The 19,091-nt window shown below is 47.8% G+C and overlaps 1 protein-coding gene across 1 annotated transcript; it reads left to right on the top strand.

Moving 5' to 3' along the window:
• The first annotated feature begins 13,698 nt into the window (after positions 1-13,698).
• LOC135396824 (grpE protein homolog 1, mitochondrial-like) lies at positions 13,699-18,883 on the top strand. Its single transcript, XM_064628026.1, has 3 exons — positions 13,699-13,834; positions 15,914-16,055; positions 17,979-18,883. Exons 1-3 carry the CDS (start codon positions 13,725-13,727, stop codon positions 18,405-18,407), a joined length of 681 nt encoding a protein of 226 aa, XP_064484096.1. The 5' UTR covers positions 13,699-13,724; the 3' UTR covers positions 18,408-18,883.
• Positions 18,884-19,091: the final 208 nt, after the last annotated feature.

The following is a 19,091-nucleotide window of genomic DNA, read 5'->3' as shown; positions in this document are numbered from 1 at the left end:
ATAACACGCGTAAACGATTAAAGTAGCACAGAAGTCATTTTTAACACCCTGTTTTTATTTTTTATTTACTTATTTTTTATTTATAAATGCTGTTGGCCCTTGACGAGCCGTCACAGGAGAGATACATGAGATAACTGATGTTCTGAGGCTGGAACAACATAGAACAACATGGGTTCGAGTCCTACAGCTGGCTAACCTTTTCAGTGACTTTCACGTTTCATCGTCATCTTTCATCAGGAGAGATACAATTCACACAGCAAATATTAAGTACAGTAACTACTCAAAGTCAAAACTAAACCTGCAGTTCCTGCATGCGCCAAAAAAAACACTCACCTATGCAATATAGAAAAGGAGAAACAACAACGGAAGAACAAACAAAAAAGCGAGAAAAAAAATAAAAGAAAAAACGAATCATGAAGCTGATGAATGGACATAAAGCCATCTAATGCCCTAATAAAAGCTGGTACATTGTGTAGTTGTGCTACTACACTTCCTGGAAGCCTATTCCAATCTTCTAGAGTACGAACAAAATATGAGTGCTTAAAAATATTTATTCGGCTTTGGAAAGGTTTTAAAGAATAGCGGTGACGTCACCGCAGTGCCATTCCCTGTTCCTCAGGAACAATGTAGTGATTTGCCCCAATCCCTAATTGACAATTCGTTATCCTACGAAACGTTTTTAGTCTTTCAATTTTCCTACGTTATTCTAATGTTTCAATTTTTGCCTGATGTCTTAGGTCCGTTACTGAAACGTGTCTGCCATGAGCAGAGTATATGCATCTCAAGGCACGGTTTTGAATCCTTTCGATTTTTTCAATGTGTATCTTCTTATATGGGTCCCAGACATTACTCGCGTACTCAAGAGTTGGCCTGATGATTGATTTGTAAGCTAGTAGTCTTACGCTGACAGGGGTTTTGTTGAGTTTTCTCCTTAACATACCTAGTTTCTTCATCGCCGAAGAGCATACTTTTTCTATGTGCACTCCCCAGTCCATCTTTGATGTTATGGTTATGCCCAAGTACCTAAAACTTGTCGCATTATTTAGAACAATATCGGAAGTGCCGTAACAAAACGGGAAGGAATTCTTTCCATTTAGAGTGACCCGGCAAACCGAGCTCTTATCGAAATTAATTTGCATACCCCACTTGTTGCACCACTGGACTAGTAAACTGAATGAATGATTTAGTAATTCCTGATCTTCTCGACTTTTAACTGAACAGTACAACAAGCAATCATCAGCAAAAAGTTTCAGTTTAACTGGTAACGGAATGCTTTCAGCATTCCATTCAGCTGGGGCCGAGTCGGACGCGGGCTCGGGTATGACATTATGGCTCGTACATATTGCCGGGCCTAGGTCGGGCTCGAACATGTGTTCCCCCACTGTTAGTTAGCCGCGGTCAACTTTTACAGCCCGCTACACTGGGCCGGGTAGCCTACAGATTTCTCTAGCCGCGCTTGGGCCTGGAAACCTAGAAATTCTTTGGGCTTGGGCCGGGCACGGTATGGAGCCGTCGGGCCCTGCGGGTAAACCAAAGGAAGGCCGGGCCCGGTCCGCGCCTAAGAATGCTGCACTGACCATGTAGAAAGATCAGCGTCCACGTGAGCGTCCTCGCGGAGGCGACGGACTGATGACTCTTTAAAGTAGGGAGCTGTAAACTAAACTCTTGGCGCGGCCTATTCTGCTGAAAGGAACAAAAGAAAACGAATCTCCGGGCCAAGAAGGGTATAGTGCAAAAGGTCGGGTGCAGGATGGTTTGGCTCACTCATGGCATCAAAAATGGCCTTTATACCTAAAGCGAGGCACTTCACTTTTACACGTGGCACTCGCAAGCCACCAACCTAACGCGACTGGTACAGACGCGCGCGTGTGACACCCATTCCACACTGTGGCCCCATATGAACTGAAAAGCAATACGGGTCACAGTAAGAAAGATCTGACGTGGCGGAAGCGATATGGTACCATGGTACCAGTACTTGCTTAAGAACCACGACGCCGCTAGCCGGGCCTTACAAGTAAATGGAAGAACCAGACCCTTCAATCCACGGAGTACAGGAATGCTACGCTGGTGAGTGCACATCCACGATGATACTGCGATACCCTGACTATTGAAATAATATCCCAGTATGCGTAATTCACTTTTAACAGGTATCCCGAATGGAGACGCACAGGAGGGAACTGAATTGATAAATAGCGCCGCACTCTTATCCCCGTTTATCCGCGCGTTCGATGCTCTACCGTAGGCATCCAGGATGGCTAACACTTGACCTATCGCGTCCTCACTGCTAAGGATTAAGGATAAGTCATCTGCATATACAAACAACGGAAGGGCCACGGAACCCGGCAGCCGTAGCGTACGAGTACGAAGTGAGGTTGCGAGAGCTTCCAAGAGCGGGCTAAAGACCAATGCATACAAAGCAGGAGATAAGGGACAACCCTGTCGGGCACCCCCGATTTGATGGAAAAGGTATCAGACATTCCCCCATTGACTCCAATGCAGGCAAAGGCCTCAGAGTAGAGAGCTCTTATCCAAGATACCACCGCACGATCAAAACCGACAGCTCCCAACACCCGGTACATGTACTCGTGGTTCACTCTGTCAAAAGCTTTGTTCTGGTCAAAAGAAATCAGCGTTACCGACAGGTGGCGACTATGAGCCCAATAAATCGCTTCTCGCAAACCCTGAGTGTGAAGCACAAGGGACCGCCCAGGGACGGTGCAGGCCTGTGAAGCAGGGATGACAGAACCCAGGACTGGAGAAACTCGATTTAGAATTGTAGTAGAAATGATCTCGTAATCTGCATTTAGAAGAGATATGCCGGTCGGTAGGCATTGGGGTCGCAACTACGTGTGGGATCTTTGCAAAGCATATGTTGAATACCAATGGCACAGTCGGAGCAAGTGGCAGACTCTGCAATGGAGCGGCTTGATCTGGCCTAGAGCAAGTGATCCGAACCTGCGAATGGAACACTAGCGCCCAACTTGGAGTTTAGCCTTGGCCAATCTCCCTTGGTGGATGCCGGCCAGAGACGGAGGAAGAACAAGAAGAAGGTACTCATGTTCCATTATAACGCCATGTTTTGCAACATCAAGGTCCTTCTAATCTCCTAACGTTGCCCTGGTAATGTCTGACCTATCGCTTCCTTCATAAAACAAAATCACCAACGTACGACGCGAAAGACTAGTCACAGCGAAGTCATGGCGAAGCGGCCATGAAGCAGAGACAGGAAATAGGAAGCACAAGCGACACGTCACGTAGAGTTCCGGTTGAATCTGCCTATTTCGGCAGAGCAGTCTGGGCTGCTCCCTGGAGCGACCTTGGCTCGAGTGCAGCTCCAAAGCTCCCATTGGAAGACTCCAGAACTGTTCCCAATCTGCCAATCGAACAAACTTTTGTACCTCTGTCAGACGGGCACATATGCGGCCCTTAAAGTTACGGCATTAAGGAATGGCTGTAAGTTACATACGGCCCTAAGCTCTGGGGAGCTTCCAGACGGTATCCGTGAAGGCATTTTGTCGATGATGTCCACGTCGACAAACAAGTCTGTGAACGTTGAATGTATTGTAGCGAAATCGCGTTTTTTCTTACTGAAAGTACACGAAAACAACGTTTTGTTGGTATTTTCAAAATACAACAGCAAACTATATTTGCTTCCTAGTGCTTTGGATATTTTTTGAGTAGCGTCTGACTTTTTGGATGCAGACGACACGGTGCGATCCGTATGCAGTGGTTCGATGGTGTAACTACGAACGTAGCACTTGTACAGATGTGATAAAACGCGAAGCAAAGTGCAAAAACGCCAGAAAAACACGAAAAAAAAAGATGACAATATTACGTCGGGTAAAAAGCATTTTATTTCGAATTGAATTAAATGTGCTAAATCCTGTTTATTGTGCACTTGGTAACGAGGATTGGGCAGTTTCGATGGAATGCCGTAGACTGTCTTGCGGGAACGCCGTTACCCTTCTACCTCAGTTTTGTCGCAAAGGCCTCATTGCTGACCGTCTGGCAAGAAGATGATAGTATGCATTTACGGCAGTGACCGTTACGGCCCTATATGTGCCCGTCTGACAGGGGTATTGCTCTCGGCGGAGCAACAGAACTTGCTCCGGAGGCGCTCCGAATTTGCCATTGGAATTCAACAATAGACACTATACTCTGCCTCATGGAAAGGCCGGCTTTGTGTGTGTATTGTCATCAAGCAGGAGAGCTACCTATGGAGGTAGTCCCCTTTGGACGGTTCTGTGTATTGTCATCAAGCAGGAGAGCTACCTATGGAGGTAGTCCCCTTTGGACAGACACTAACTTTACGTTACAGTCCTACAAGCTAGATAACAACACCCTCTAGGAGAGTTTGCTTTTCGTACTGACCATACCAAGCGAACAATCCAAACACGGGAGAGCCGTGAGAGCTACCTATGAAGGTAGGCTCCTTGACACTAGACGCACACTATGCTGAAAGGCAGGATAACAACGCTCCTAAGGAGCTTGCTGTTTGTACGGGCCATACCATGCGAACAATCCATGATATACGGGAGAGACGCGACGGAGGACTGTACAAGTCTAGCAAAGTGGCTAGAATAGAATGTACCACTCACCCTGATCATAGCGGAAGATGCGAGTAGAGCAGAGCCAGCGACGGGAGCACTCGACTGAGCCGAGCACTGCCTGTTCCCTGGTGATCAGCGCCCGGAGTCCAGCACGAACTGCCTGAAACAAGCCTACGCTCCCACAGTCGTGGCCACCGAAGGCCAACCGGCACCGGCGTATCCAAATTTGGAAATTTATTTCCGCAATCAAACATGCCAGATGTTTCCGATCCCTTGGTGCAACCGGCAGCGGTTCCATGAACCTTACAGTGGCCCATTCGACTCTTGGAAGGCCAAAAACAACAGCCGCTCTGCTCCACAGGAGCAGCGGAATCTGGCACTGAAGGAAGCAGTGCTCTGGTGACTCCGAGATGCCACAAGACGGGCAGTGATCCGTGCGACAAATATGGAAGCGGTGTAAACGTTCACGAAGCTGGAGGACACCATGAGCCATCTTCCACTGGAGACTCGCTCGACGGGCGTCCAACCAGCCCGCCGTTATACGTCGCCAGGCGCTCCCGGAAGGACTACCCACGGCACCAGGCAGGGAGGGAACCAGCACCGCCTCCATGAGCGCGGCGTAGAAATCCTTGGCTTCCCAAAGAGAGACCTCAGCGTCTGGGGACATCTCGCGTACGCGTCTGACGGCAGCTATGCAAGCTGTGAAAAGAGGGGAGGGAACTTCTGCTCTGGGACGGCTATCAGTGATATCGGTGAACCACCGGACGGCATGACCGAGGAAATAGCAGTGATGGCCACTAACTACTTCTACAGTAGTTTAACTATAACTACTAACTACTTTGTGATTGAGTAGTTTAACTAGTAGTTCAACTACTTTTCATGGAAGTAGTTAAAACTACTTTTTAACTACTGCAATGTAGTTTAACTACATCTATAACTACTTAACGTTGTCCACCAACACCAATCCCTTGTAGTGTTCTTGGACACCTAAATATGAATCACAAGCACTACTAAACTTTGGCTCAAGTCATTGCTACGATCGTCAAATACAAAGCTTGCGGCGGGATTCTCTCTGTGCCTACGCGATAAACTAAGTTGCAGAATTATTCCACAGCAAATGAGGCTTCACTAGACAAGCATTAAAAGTGAAGATTTAGTGCACATGCACGACACAATTGCTCTGCACCTCCGTTCTCATCAAACGAGTAGCTCAAGGTAAAAGTCGGAAGCACAATCGTGCCGTAAAGCTTGCGGCAAAATCAGAAGTAGTTGGCGCCTTCAGTAACCTAACTACTGTAGTTAACTACTTAAAATAGTAGTTTAACTAGTAGTCGCCACTACATTTCTGCAAGTAGTTGATAACTACTTTTTAACTACAATCAGGTAGTTTAACTAGTAGTTTAACTACATGTAGTTAACTACTGGCCATCACTGGGAAATAGTGCACCAAAGCGCACGCTGGATGATCAGGATTGTGAAGCGCCTCAAAGAGAGCCCGGATCTGCAGTGCTAGAGAGCGCTCCGTGATAGCCGGCACGCCTAAACCGCCCCGATCACGCGTGAGATACAGCTGTGACCTCCTGACCCATTCAACTGAACCAGCCCACAGGAAACGGAACGCGTTACGAGTTATGGCGACCCGAATGACTGTAGGTGGCAGACATACGGCGGCGAGGAACCACAGACGGCTGTAGTACCAAGAGGCCAGTTAACGGGCACGGAAAGTGAGGGGCAGGTCTACAGATTTGAGTTCACGGAGAACAGCGGAGGCATGTTTCAACACTGTAGGCCAGTTTACACGAGATACCCCGCTACCATCGAAGACAACACCGAGGATTTTCACTTGAGGCTTTGCGGGCACGCCATAGGGGGCAACGCGCGAAGGTTCTGTATTAATGTAGAGGGCACCGCTCTTAGACCTGTTGAGTTGTGCGCCAGACACTTTACCATAATCGACGAAAGCCTTCAGCACAGGTTCAAGGCAAGCTTCCCCTGGCAGCATGACAGAGATATCATCTGCATATGCGAAAACGGGAGGGGGGCAACCACCAGGCAATCTGAGAAGGATAGGGAGTGAGCTTAAACGAACCAGAAGCGGGTTGATTGCAACGGCGTACAATGCAGGAGAAAGAGGACAGCCCTGGCGCACACCGCGCGTAACCTCAATTGGACGCGATAGACCACCAGCAACGGAGACCAGGCTTTTCGCACCACGATACAACACTTCCACAAAGCGAATCCACGCTTCATGAAAGCCGTAAGCTGTAAGCATGGAAAACAAATACGAATGACGCACTCTGTCAAAGGCTTTTGCCTGGTCGAACGTGGCCAACGCTGCTGTTAGCTGTCTCAGGTTTAACCGCTGGATGGTGTCACGGATGGCCATCCTGTGCAGAACCGATGACCTGCCAGGGACCGAACAGGCTTGACATGGGTGCAACACTTTCTCCAACTGCGGCGAAACGCGTAGGAGAAGCGCCTTGGCTAGAATTTTGTAGTCGCAAGTCAAAAGTGTTATGGGGCGATACGCATCCGGGTCCTGCTTTCTTGACGCGTCTTTGCAGAGAAGGACAATTATGCCACTCTGCATTGTGGAGCAGAGTGTTCCTCGCGACAAGCATTGATTACCTATACGAGTTAAAGTACCGCCAATTATCCTCCAGGAACGTTTGTAGAACTCGACTGGGAGGCCATCAACGCCTGGGCACTTCCCGTTCGGTATTGATGAAACAGCGGCAAAAAGTTCATTTTGCGTGAGCGGCCCTGAGTCTGCGAACTCCATTTGTTTCACCGGGAGTGGGTACTCTGGGCTAACCACCGGCTCGTTGTATGATGACTCTTGATAAAGGGCCGCGCAATGCTCACGCATTGCAGCTCGAATGTCATCAGGTTGTGTGAGAAGTGAGCCGTCAGCTGACCGGACAACGGCGATATCCGAGGCCGGGTTTCCTGCCACATAGCGCCGGAGGAGTAAGCGGGAGCAGTATGCTTCCCGACACCAGCTTTCGACGTTTCGCTGCGCTGCGAAATTGCGCCAGGAGCGCATTCTCATGGCCATCAGGCGCCTCTGCACATCCGCTATATCAGATGCAGTGTCATGGCTGCGAGAGCCAGGGTGGCGTAGAATAGCTAACACCTGCCTGAGTGCGTCTCTACACTCTCGGTGTTCACGCGCGCGCCGTCTTCCCCAACATCGAAAGCGATCAGCGGCCCCCAGCTTCAAAGCCTCCCAGTGATCGGGCCCAAAATCGGGGGTGGAACATTGTTCCGACAGCCAATGTTGCATATCTGCTTTAATTTCGTGGTCGTCTAGCAGAGACACGTTCAATCGCCAAAGGCAGCGACCCGTGCGAAAATTCTTCAGCCCTGACAAAGATAAAACGACTCCATGATGATCAGTGAGGTCCCCGGCCGGTCTCGTGCTGCACCCAGAGACTGAATTAAGCATTCCCGGAGACACATAGAAGCGATCCAGCCGACTGTGATGGCCACGGGAGTTCACCCAAGTGAACTCGTATCTGTCGCCATGAACGTGAGACCAGGCGTCCGTTAAGCCAATGGCGCTTACAAGGCGTTCGAGCTCTCTGCACGCCTGTCTACCGTGTTGGCGGTCGATCGTGCAATTAAAATCACCAGCAAATATCAAGTTTTGGCTGCCGAAAAGAAAAGTGTCTAATCGACGGAAGAAGTCCGATCGCTCACTACGACGTACAGGCGCATAAACATTTACAATACGAAATGATTTACCGTCAAGCTGAAGCTCCAAAGATACCACCCTCCCATCCGTATCAATGTCAAACCACCGGATGGAGCCCTGAAAAGACGGAAATATCAGAATGCCGGTGCCAGCCCGCTGAGGCGAGCCACAGCTGAAGAATGCCTTGACCCCATGTGAAGTTTCTAGAATTTGAATGGACCTTCCGGATAATGACCTGGTTTCTTGCAGCAGTAGAATATCCGAATCTGCCATTGGAATTCAACAATAGACACTATACTCTGTCTCATGGAAAGGCCGGCTTTGTGTGTGTATTGTCATCAAGCAGGAGAGCTACCTATGGAGGTAGTCCCCTTTGGACGGTTCTGAGATCTTTAGAAAAAATCTTCCCGGAAACAACACGGTTCTGAGAGAGACTTAAAATACTGTTATACTAAATGCTTCGACGAATACGCCTGTGCGTCGAAGTAGTATGTGGCTGCTAGACATACAGCGTCGATGGTGTGCGTTATTATGCCGCAAACAAATCAACACAATCGACCACGATCTTCTACCGACCAACTTCGGAACCAAATGGATTTCGAGCTCGCGGTATTCCCACAATCATTTTACACGAACTGAACGCAGCTGTGAAATGTCTCACTCGAAAACGAAGGCAGAATCATAAAAACGACCTTGGAAATTTGAAATAGTCTGGCTCCCACCGAACGTCGATGGGAAGTACTACTTCTTCCTTTCTCCGCTCGGCCAACGTGTCACCGTGCATTAGTCGTACAATGAATCTCGGCTACAACGGCCCCACTTATAACGAATTTCCGGTTATAACGAACACATCGTAAACGACCGTCAATATTATACTCAATGTAACGAGACTCCACTTGTAACGAATTTGAGGATATAACGAACAGTTTCCACACGACCGTCGAGTTCGTTATAAACGGGATTCACTGTACCATTCCTGCGCTGTTTTCTGACAGTCTCAGGAAAGCAGATGACCGTTGTTTCTTTCTATCTGTGTCTGAGTGATCTCATTCCCAATCTTCGTTCATTGTTTTGCTCCGGGAATGTAGCGCAGCGGCTACGACCGGCGTGGTATAGTACTTGTCCGCTCCGCATGCGGGGTGACGTAACGCGTTGGCCTTCGGAAGGGAAAGTGTTTTTAGACTCCTCTCCACGTTCCTGTTTCGGTTTGGTTGCTCGTTTATTGGAGGCACAATGTATCACACGAGAAAGAAGCGAATTGGATGGCAGGCATACTGTGGATGCTATGCGCCAACTACGATATGTAGCAAATTTTTCTCCGATCCTTCCAAGGTATCCCATTAACGGATGAAAAAAACAACTTTATTTTACGATAATGATTGGGGAGCTTCATCGCCAGGGGGCGATACTCTACCCCATTGCTGAACCGATGAAAGTATTGCATGATTTGCTCAACAACAGATGAATTGTGGGAATTCATCGAGCTGTGACTGTTTCTATACACGCGGGTTGTGGGACGTATCCTCGACTGACTCTTGCTTTTCCACCCGGTGGACATAATGGATCTTTCGCTTAAATATAGAATTGCGCTTGTCCCATCCTACAGTTTGCAATACAAATGTTTCGACAATACGAAACAACAACCGAACAATTCAAAAAATGTTTCGTGTTTCCTGTTTGATGACAACAAACTGTTTCGTGGTCCCCCGATTGAAAGTAAAGTGCCTAAAATACGCAATCGCGCGCCGGACAATGTCAACAGCGAACTTAGACTAACCTGATAACACGCGTAAACTATTAAAGTAGCACAGAAGTCATTTTTAACACCCTGTTTTTATTTTTTATTTACTTATTTTTTTATTTATAAATACTGTTGGCCCTTGACGAGCCGTCACAGGAGAGATACATGAGATAACTGATGTTCTGAGGCTGGAACAACATAGAACAACATGGGTTCGAGTCCTACAGCTGGCTAACCTTTTCAGTGACTTTCACCTTTCATCGTCATCTTTCATCAGGAGAGATACAATTCACACAGCAAATATTAAGTACAGTAACTACTCAAAGTCAAAACTAAACGTGCAGTTCGTGCATGCGCCAAAAAAACCACTCACCCATGCAATATAGAAAAGGAGAAACAACAACGGAAGAACAAACAAAAAAGCGAGAAAAAAAAAAAGACAAACGAATCATGAAGCTGATGAATGGTATAAAGCCATCTAATGCCCTAATAAAAGCTGGTACATTGTGTAGTTGTGCTACTATACATTTCCTGGAAGCCTATTCCAATCTTCTATAGAGTACGAATAAAATATGAGTGCTTAAAAATATTTATTCGGCTTTGGAAAGGTTTTAAAGAATAGCGGTGACGTCATCGCAGTGCCATTCCCTGTTCCTCGGGAACAATGTAGTGATTTGCCTCAATCCCTAATTCACTATTCGTTATCCTACAAAACGTTTTTAGTCTTTCAATTTTCCTACGTTTTTCTAATGTTTCAATTTTTGCCTGATGTCTTAGGTCCGTTACTGAAACGTGTCTGCCATGAGCAGAGTATATGCATCTCAAGGCACGGTTTTGAATCCTTTCGATTTTTTCAATGTGTATCTTCTTATATGGGTCCCAGACATCACTCGCGTACTCAAGAGTTGGCCTCATGATTGATTTGTAAGCTAGTAGTTTTACGCTGACAGGGGTTTTGTTGAGTTTTCTCCTTAACATACCTAGTTTCTTCATCGCCGAAGAGCATACTTTTTCTATGTGCACTCCCCAGTCCATCTTTGATGTTATGGTTATGCCCAAGTACCTAAAATTTGTCGCATTATTTAGAACAATATCGGAAGTGCCGTAACAAAACGGGAAGGAATTTTTTCCGTTTAGAGTGACCCGGCAAACCGAGCTCTTATCGAAATTAATTTGCATACCCCACTTGTTGCACCACTGGACTAGTAAACTGAATGAATTATTTAGTAATTCCTGACCTTCTCGACTTTTAACTGAACAGTACAACAAGCAATCATCAGCAAAAAGTTTCAGTTTAACTGGTAACGGAATGTTTTCAGCCATATCATATACATAGAGTAAGAACAGTAGTGGGCCCAAAACAGACCCTTGTGGGACACCAGAATAGACTGGGGGAACGAATGAGAAACCAGAACTGATATCAACATACTGTGAGCGGTTGTGCAAATACGCCGAAATCCACGACAAAAGCTGACTACTAAACCCGTAGGTTTCTAATTTTTTTATAAGTTTGTTATGCTCAACCTTATCAAATGCTTTTTGCAAGTCAATACACATGACATCCGTTTGTCCTTTATCGTTCATTGTACTGCACAAATGATGTACTGTCTCTATAGTAACTGTGTTACTGTGGAGTGTCTCTTTCTAAAACCATGTTGATATTTGTAGATTAATTTATGCTTTTCGAGGAACTCAAAAACATGTTTACATATAATATGTTCCAAAATCTTGCAACATATACATGTTAGAGATATGGGTCGGTAAATTTTAACATCTGTTTTGCGTCCTGATTTAAATACTGGTATTACCCGGGCACACAGAATAAAACAACTTTATTTTTGTGAGCATTATCTTTGTTGCTTTTAGCGAAGCGTTGTAGTGTTACTCGTTCTTGCGTCTGCTGGTGCCCACGTCAAAATACAAATTTTCGAAGATAACTTTGTGCATCGTCTGCACAGATAACTATAGTGCATTACCAACGGTTGGCTAAAAATGCCAGAACTCACTGAAACGCAACAAAATTCCAAAACCCGTCCGTTCACAAACTCCAGCTCTCTATCGATCTTCCTCCACCCTGGTGTCCACGGTAGGGCCGGCGAGAGAAATTACGGGCCCCGGGGACGGGTCATGCCCGGGCCCCCTCCTCACGTCTGGATAACATACTCTAGGTTAGAGCCCTGTACGGGCCCGGGCCCGACACGGCCCGCGGGCCGAGCCGGGCTGGTTATTGGCTGTGTGCTCCGGGCCGTGCCGAGCCCGGGCCGACAAAATACGCTAGAACCGCGGGCCGAGCCCGGGCCGTTAAAATACGCCAGCACCGCGGGCCGGGCCGGGCCCGGGCCGACAAATATGTTTGCGAGAGTCAGGCCCGGTCGGGCCACGTAGCTAATAGACAAGTTCAGAAAATCCCAGAGTGCTTAGCGTCGCTTTGAACTGTGGGAGTTTACTCATACGAAAGAAACAGGTGGCTTCCAAACTGTTTCGATTTCTCCCCTACCGGTCCGTTGTCCAAGACGTGTCAAGGTCAGCGAAAGCGAAATGTGAGGGATTATTCTTCGCTGCCCCGCTTAGCAAGCGCCCAGGATGCAATGCGTGCGAAAAGAGCACTGGGATTTTCTGAACTCGACTATTCCACACAATGGAGATGCATTAGTTCATATCATCATGCGCTTGCGTCATTCCTGTGCATATTTTGCAAAGACAAGCAAGGGATACTGCATTAGGCATATGATTCGACCCTCTAGAACATTCTGAAAGCCACTTTACATTGCTCCTCACTCCTCACGTATTTCACAATCACTTGGCAAAGCTTGGTGAGAGGGGAATAGACTGGGAGAAGGAGTTTGTCGACAGCATCCTCTACCTCCGCAAAATCTTGACAGTGTAACGATAACGCCCATGCCCGCGTACGTTCTCGATTTAATTTGGTCTGGTGCGGTATGGTGTTAAACCGCCATCACTTGTATGTTTGTCTTCTCTCCTTATAAATTTAGTGATAAATTTGTTTGATGATCGCCAGAAACGCGTACGTCGCGGCTGGAAATACTCTGCCGGTGTCTACTGGCCGGGTCACCGGGCCGGGCCGGGTCGGGCCGCATAAAAATATGAAGGTCCGGGCCCGGGTCGGGCCCGGCCATTTTTCGATGCGCCCGGGCCGGGTCGAGCCCGGCAAAGGCGGCCCGTGCAGGGTTCTACTCTAGGTATTTCTTCTTTATATGATTACGACGAACCTTGGGTCGTGCGGGCCCCTGACGTTGCCCGGGCCACCGTCCCCGGCTGCCCTTCCTTTCGCCGGCCCTGGTTCACAGTACCAATCCCAGCCGTAATGAAGACGGGCGACTGCAGCGACAGTCCTACAGCTCCGGTAACTGCCTAACATGGAACGATCTGTAGTAAATTGGCGTTGGCCAAGTGCGTTTCACGTTTCACAGACGTGTGGCCCCACCTGCAGGATTGGCAGGCGATACAGCTTCGAATATCCGGCAGCAGCTGTGCTGTCTTGGTGTTTCCCCCGGGTTTTTGCCTGACGCTACAAGTCACATGTCGGTACAGTCGCCTAACAGCAAATCTATCGGCAGACAAATATCTTTGTAAATAGCGACGACGCCCACACCACTATATTGGCAAGAAAAACTTAGTTCCGGTTTCGGTATAACGATTTTTTGCCGCCAGGTTGCTGACCGTGCGTGACGAAGCACGCCGCCGCGCGGCCTGTAATAAAAAGAGGGGGAAAGCAATGGCGCCGATCGTGGCCATGTGTTCACCGGCGTTGCGTTTCATTTTTCGGCACGGTGCCCACGCTCTTGCCAAACCACGAACGTCGCCTTTGACGACATCATCCGCTAGGCAAGTATTCAACCCACGAAATAAAATATACTTTGTATATTCGCCCTAGAAAGAAAAGATGTTGCTGACGTAATGGATGACCTTACAACACTGAATGAAACGTGCTCGTGTGCGCGAACTCACGATATCTCATGGCCAATGCATTGAAAACGCGAAACGATTGTCATGAGTGTGACCAAAAGCGTAGGTAGTTGTTAACTGTGTGGTTTTTGCCGACGTAGCTGTACCTCAGCCGGACACTGGCGTGGCATTTATAGCCCCCAGTTTCGGCGTATTATCGGGGCTGCTAGATATGAAAGTACGATGTAAGCTTCTGATGTACAAATGAGGATGTGTCCCTTGCGTAGTTCCTATCACAAGTGTATTACGATGATCGCGGACCATCTTGGCTAGATATTCATTTCAATCTCACGACATGAAACTTGACATGTGCTTTGCTCGCATTTCTAGGTAAGGCGATTATCATTAATTACATACATCACTTAGCAACGTACTAATGAGGAACATATATGAGCACGTGAAAGGGTATGCCCGTTGCGGGATGTTGCAGCTGCAGGCTGTCTGTAGGGGGTTCTGTCCACGACCTACTCTCTACTAGAGACCTGGACATGTAGCAATCGCATATGGGAGAGCCGGGTTATGGGTTGGTTACGTCAGTGGCCGCTACAAGCGCTCATAGCATTATTGGGGAGAGGAAATGACATGTACATTATTATCATCATTGCCACCGTCGTTCGTTGCTACACAGGGATACACAGGTTATTGCTTAGCACGTGCTACCCTCTGCTGTACCTCTGTTGTAAGAGCAGCCCGTCACACCTGGCAGCGGTTCCGGCAAATCATGTGATAATGAATAGTGCTAGCTAGTGACAAATCCTATAGCGAAGCGCTGTCTGCCAGAACAACCACCCCGGCGCTGGGAGCTTTGCGCATGTCCAGGTCTCTAGATGGTAGGTCGTGGTTCTGTCCGTGTCTAGCCGAACCAGAAGCCAAGCCAAGGTGGATAACATTTCTCCTTGTAGGAGGTAGTTATGCGTCCGGTATGATAATAATTGGGTGTTTACGTCGCGAGACAACTGAGATCATGAGCGACGCCACAGCGGTCGGTCTGTGGATTGCTTTTGCCCACCTGAGGGTTCTTTAACGTGCGATGAAAGCTCATCACACGGCACCCCGTATTTAACGTCCCTCGCGGAAGACGGCGTGTCTAAGCAACTTGTACCCTGCCACCAAGTTGCTGGCGTCCTCGGCCGGGTTCGAACCCGCGATCTCGGGATCAGAGGGCGAACACGCTACCGACTGAGCCACCGAGGCCGGTTCGTCCGGTATGACATCCTTGTAGGAGGTAGTATGCGTCCAGCAGCCATTGGACACACTATTTCTGTTTCAGTTCTCTCTTCTTTTCTGTAGTTCTAGTTCTGTACTGGCTGCAAAACAAGCACACATGTTCAGTGCTTGAGGGGAAAATCCATCTTGTGAATGCAGAAAAACATGGCAATACCTTTTCTGAAGGCTAACACCTTTTATCCTGTTGGTGACCTATATTAGACATATGCTGACAACAAGGTTGATGTGATGATCTCGCGAATGATCACACAACTGCCAAACGAAGAGGCTCGTAACATATTTGAATGAACAGAATTCCCTGGAGCTACGGTCACGTGAGCTTCCCATAATCTTTCCCCGCGGTAATTTCGCTCGTTCACAGACAACGCACCTTCTACAGCCGCATGTAAGAATACATTTTCTTAAACGCAACCATCAGTGTTTAAAAAAAAAACATACACCGAGAGACAGGAGTACACCGGCAATTTTTGAACTGTAAGGTACTCTGACTGTGTCTGTCATGGATGCAGCGAGCTCCCTTAATCCAATGGCTACGGTTGGCAAGCACCAACCATCCCGAGATACCACTATTAAGATCCACATCCATTCCAGCTTTTGTGGTTAGCCATTTGCCACCATGCTGGGTTGTCCATTACGAAAGGCACCACACATAATAGTTGGGAGTGTCTCTTCACATTTTTCATTTGAGTTACAGCGTGAATCGCAATGCCCTGAAGGTGCAAAATATCGCAGGTTGGGGTTTGCGTCCCCCCCTCCACCTGCCAACGAGGAGCCAGTGGCCGAGCCCAAGCAGGAGAAGGTGGTGGTGGACGAGGCTCTTGCAACCTGCCAGGAAGAAAATCGCAAGCTCCTAGAGACGGTCAAAACGATAGACGTAAGTATGGCACGTGCCGTTTACTTGTCTAGCCCACAACCGTCTACGATGAAACCTTGACGTAACTGTTCCGAGGCTGAAACACACAAACCGACGAACGCAACGTAAGAGGCAACGTCCTGGAGTGAAGCCATCGGTTGAGAAGCTCCCTAGCACATCCGGCCTTCTGGGGACATTCCGTCATTACCGTTCAGGACCCTCGTAGAGGAACACCATCTCCTCTACAAACATGAACAGTCGAAATATGGCAGTCGTTGAAAAGTCCAAACAGCAGCGGGACTCAAACCGAGCTTTACTTATTTCAATTGTTCGTGTCTATGTACATGAGCAAGAACAACATGAACACTATTTTCAGTTGTCCACGTTCTTAGGCACCTTGAGGCTCGTGTTGTGTTTGTCTGTTTGTGTTTCAGCCTCAAAGCAGTTACTTTTCATCATGTTCACCAGATGTCGCTGCCTCGTGCTTGTGTTCAGAGCCGTTTATAGGGAGAGTTTGGCCATTAGGAGGAGCCTAACTTGAAGCGCGTCACGCGACGTCACGGCTAAGCCACCTGCCTTGCCGTCCTCTATTGTTGTCCCGTTGTCAGCCGGTCGCTGACGCCATATTGATGCTGATCGTTCTTTACGATGCAAGGCAGCAAGACACGTGCGTACATTGTCCTTCGAAAGCCCTTCGTCCTTGAACTCTTTCAGTTTGGCAACAAAGAACCCCTTATCACAGGCGGCTGGGGTTCATAAGCCGGTTATTCCTGTAGATTGCATTGATTGCGACAACAAAGCTGACGGACAGCATCAATATGGCGCGCACCAGAAGGCTGATAAGCAGATTCTGCTTGGATTCAGGCTTTTTGGGCGGCGCAACGATGACTCTGACGTCAAAATAGGCTCCACACACGAGGCCAAAGATCAAAGAATGGCCAAACTCTCCCTATAAATGGCGCTGCTTGTGTTGTATGTATGTGTATACAGGGTGGTCCACCAACCATGATAGTAATTCATAGTAAATAACTCAAACTCAAACTTTATTTGGTCATCCTAGCTCAACAAGGTTTTCCCATTTTCATCGAGACATCGAATACGCGTGCACTTTCTACCACCACGTTGCTGTGTGTGCTCGTTATGCCCTACGCCATTGCGAATGCAAAAGTGCAGGGGTGCAAGTTGCACTCTCCCGAAAAGTACGCATTAACCGATATTGAGGCTGCGAGCAGCTACGGCTTAAGCGGGTAGCAAATACATTGGTTTCAATGGGAGTCGCGACGGGGATTCAGCGCAACTACTGCTTAAGCGGAATTACGGCTTAAGCGGGTACGTATTAACGAGGTTCCACTGTACTTGCGTTTATAGTTGTTCCAGTTTTAAGGACCTTACACCCTCGATTTCAGCAACCCAATTCTGAAAAAAAGAAAAATAAAGCAACATTCGAGTCCTTTATAACAGTAATGGCCATTACCTGAACGTAATTGCAGTTGATCGTTTTTGTTTCTGTCGTTCTTTACAGTTACGGACGAAGGGGTACAACTTCTGTTTTCGTTACCATTACCAACTCCAATTTTGGAAATATGCCATTGTTACATTGTCTGCGTTCATCAAAAGAGTCGATGCATGAAACTATTACAGTCAAACTCCTTTATAGCGAACACCTTTTTAACGAAAATACCACTACAGCAAAATTTTTTGCGGTCCCGCTGGAGCCCTATAGGTCCAATAATGGACATCCTTTTTAACGAAAATACCTTTACTGCGAATTTTTTTTGCTGTCCCCTGAGTTTCGTTGTAAAGGAGTTTGACTGTATGCGTACAGATCAGTGTCCTTGGACTGGGTTGATGATGCAATCCAAAGAAACTGATCAGCGGCATTCAACTTTGTCAACTACTGTACGAACGAAATCAGATTACAATACTCGATTCCTTCGAACCCAGGACAAATACAAGCGCTCCCTGGCCGAAAACGAGAACCTGCGAGCGCGGATGCTGAAGCAAGTGGAAGAAGCGCGGGTGTTTGGCATCCAGAAGTTCTGCAAGGACATGCTGGACGTGGCTGACGTCCTCGGTGCAGCGCTGGAGAGTGTGCCGCGCGAGGCGGTTACACCCGACAATCCCCACTTAGAGGGCCTCTACAAGGGGCTGGAAATGACGCAGGCCCAGCTGCAGTCCATCTTCCGCCGTCACGGACTCGTGCAGGTGAATCCTCTGGGAGAGAAATTCGACCCCAACGAGCACCAGGCCGTCTTTGTGCACAAAGACGGGAGCAAACCGGCGGGCACTGTGGCCGTCGTATCTAAAATTGGCTACAAACTCAAGGACCGCACGATTCGACCGGCCATGGTAGGCGTTGTAGAGGCACCTTAATGTAGTAGCGCAAAAATTTGGGCTGCGGCGCAGAAGACACAAGCAGCTGTACGTGGGTAAGGAATGTGTGTTGGACTGTGGCTTAAAAGCTTCCAGACAGCAGCTCAGATGTGACATGCTCTCTGGATGGGACCAAACAGGCAAAAGTGACGCGTGAGGATATTATAGGAATATAGTAGTTACCCGGTATGATGAAAAGCTTTGAAAAGTTAATACACGCGATGGTGTATCCCTCTGCTGGAAGAGTTGCGTTTCACTTAGCAGACGACAAAATTTTGTCTGCGTACTGCAGTGGTTGGAGAACGAGTGTCACTTTGTTGCACCTTTAACTGGACCTCTAACAGGAAGGTGAACACAAAGGATGCTTTATGGACAGCAGACTGGAATATCTCTTGGATGAAATACTGTTCTGATACGAATGTTATGAATCAATTGTAACGCATGCCTGGACTAAAAACTGTTTTAACAGCTGATAATGAGTCTTTGCTTGCATAAGTTGCATGAGCAGTATGAGAAAGAAAGAATTTGGAGCCAATTGAGAGATCAGAACATGGTGCTACGATACAATGAGTGCTGTGTCCTTCTCTGTCAGTTCCCATTTTTCATAGTCTGCTCTATCATCGACACATACCAACCTTGAAACATGTCGACACAACGCGATACAGAAGACAAGGACGTTGCTTG

The sequence above is a fragment of the Ornithodoros turicata genome, chromosome 1 (assembly GCF_037126465.1).
Source record: "Ornithodoros turicata isolate Travis chromosome 1, ASM3712646v1, whole genome shotgun sequence".
Taxonomy (NCBI): domain Eukaryota; kingdom Metazoa; phylum Arthropoda; class Arachnida; order Ixodida; family Argasidae; genus Ornithodoros; species Ornithodoros turicata.
Note: the sequence above shows the minus strand (reverse complement) of the source record. Positions and strands in the feature narration are given on the sequence as shown.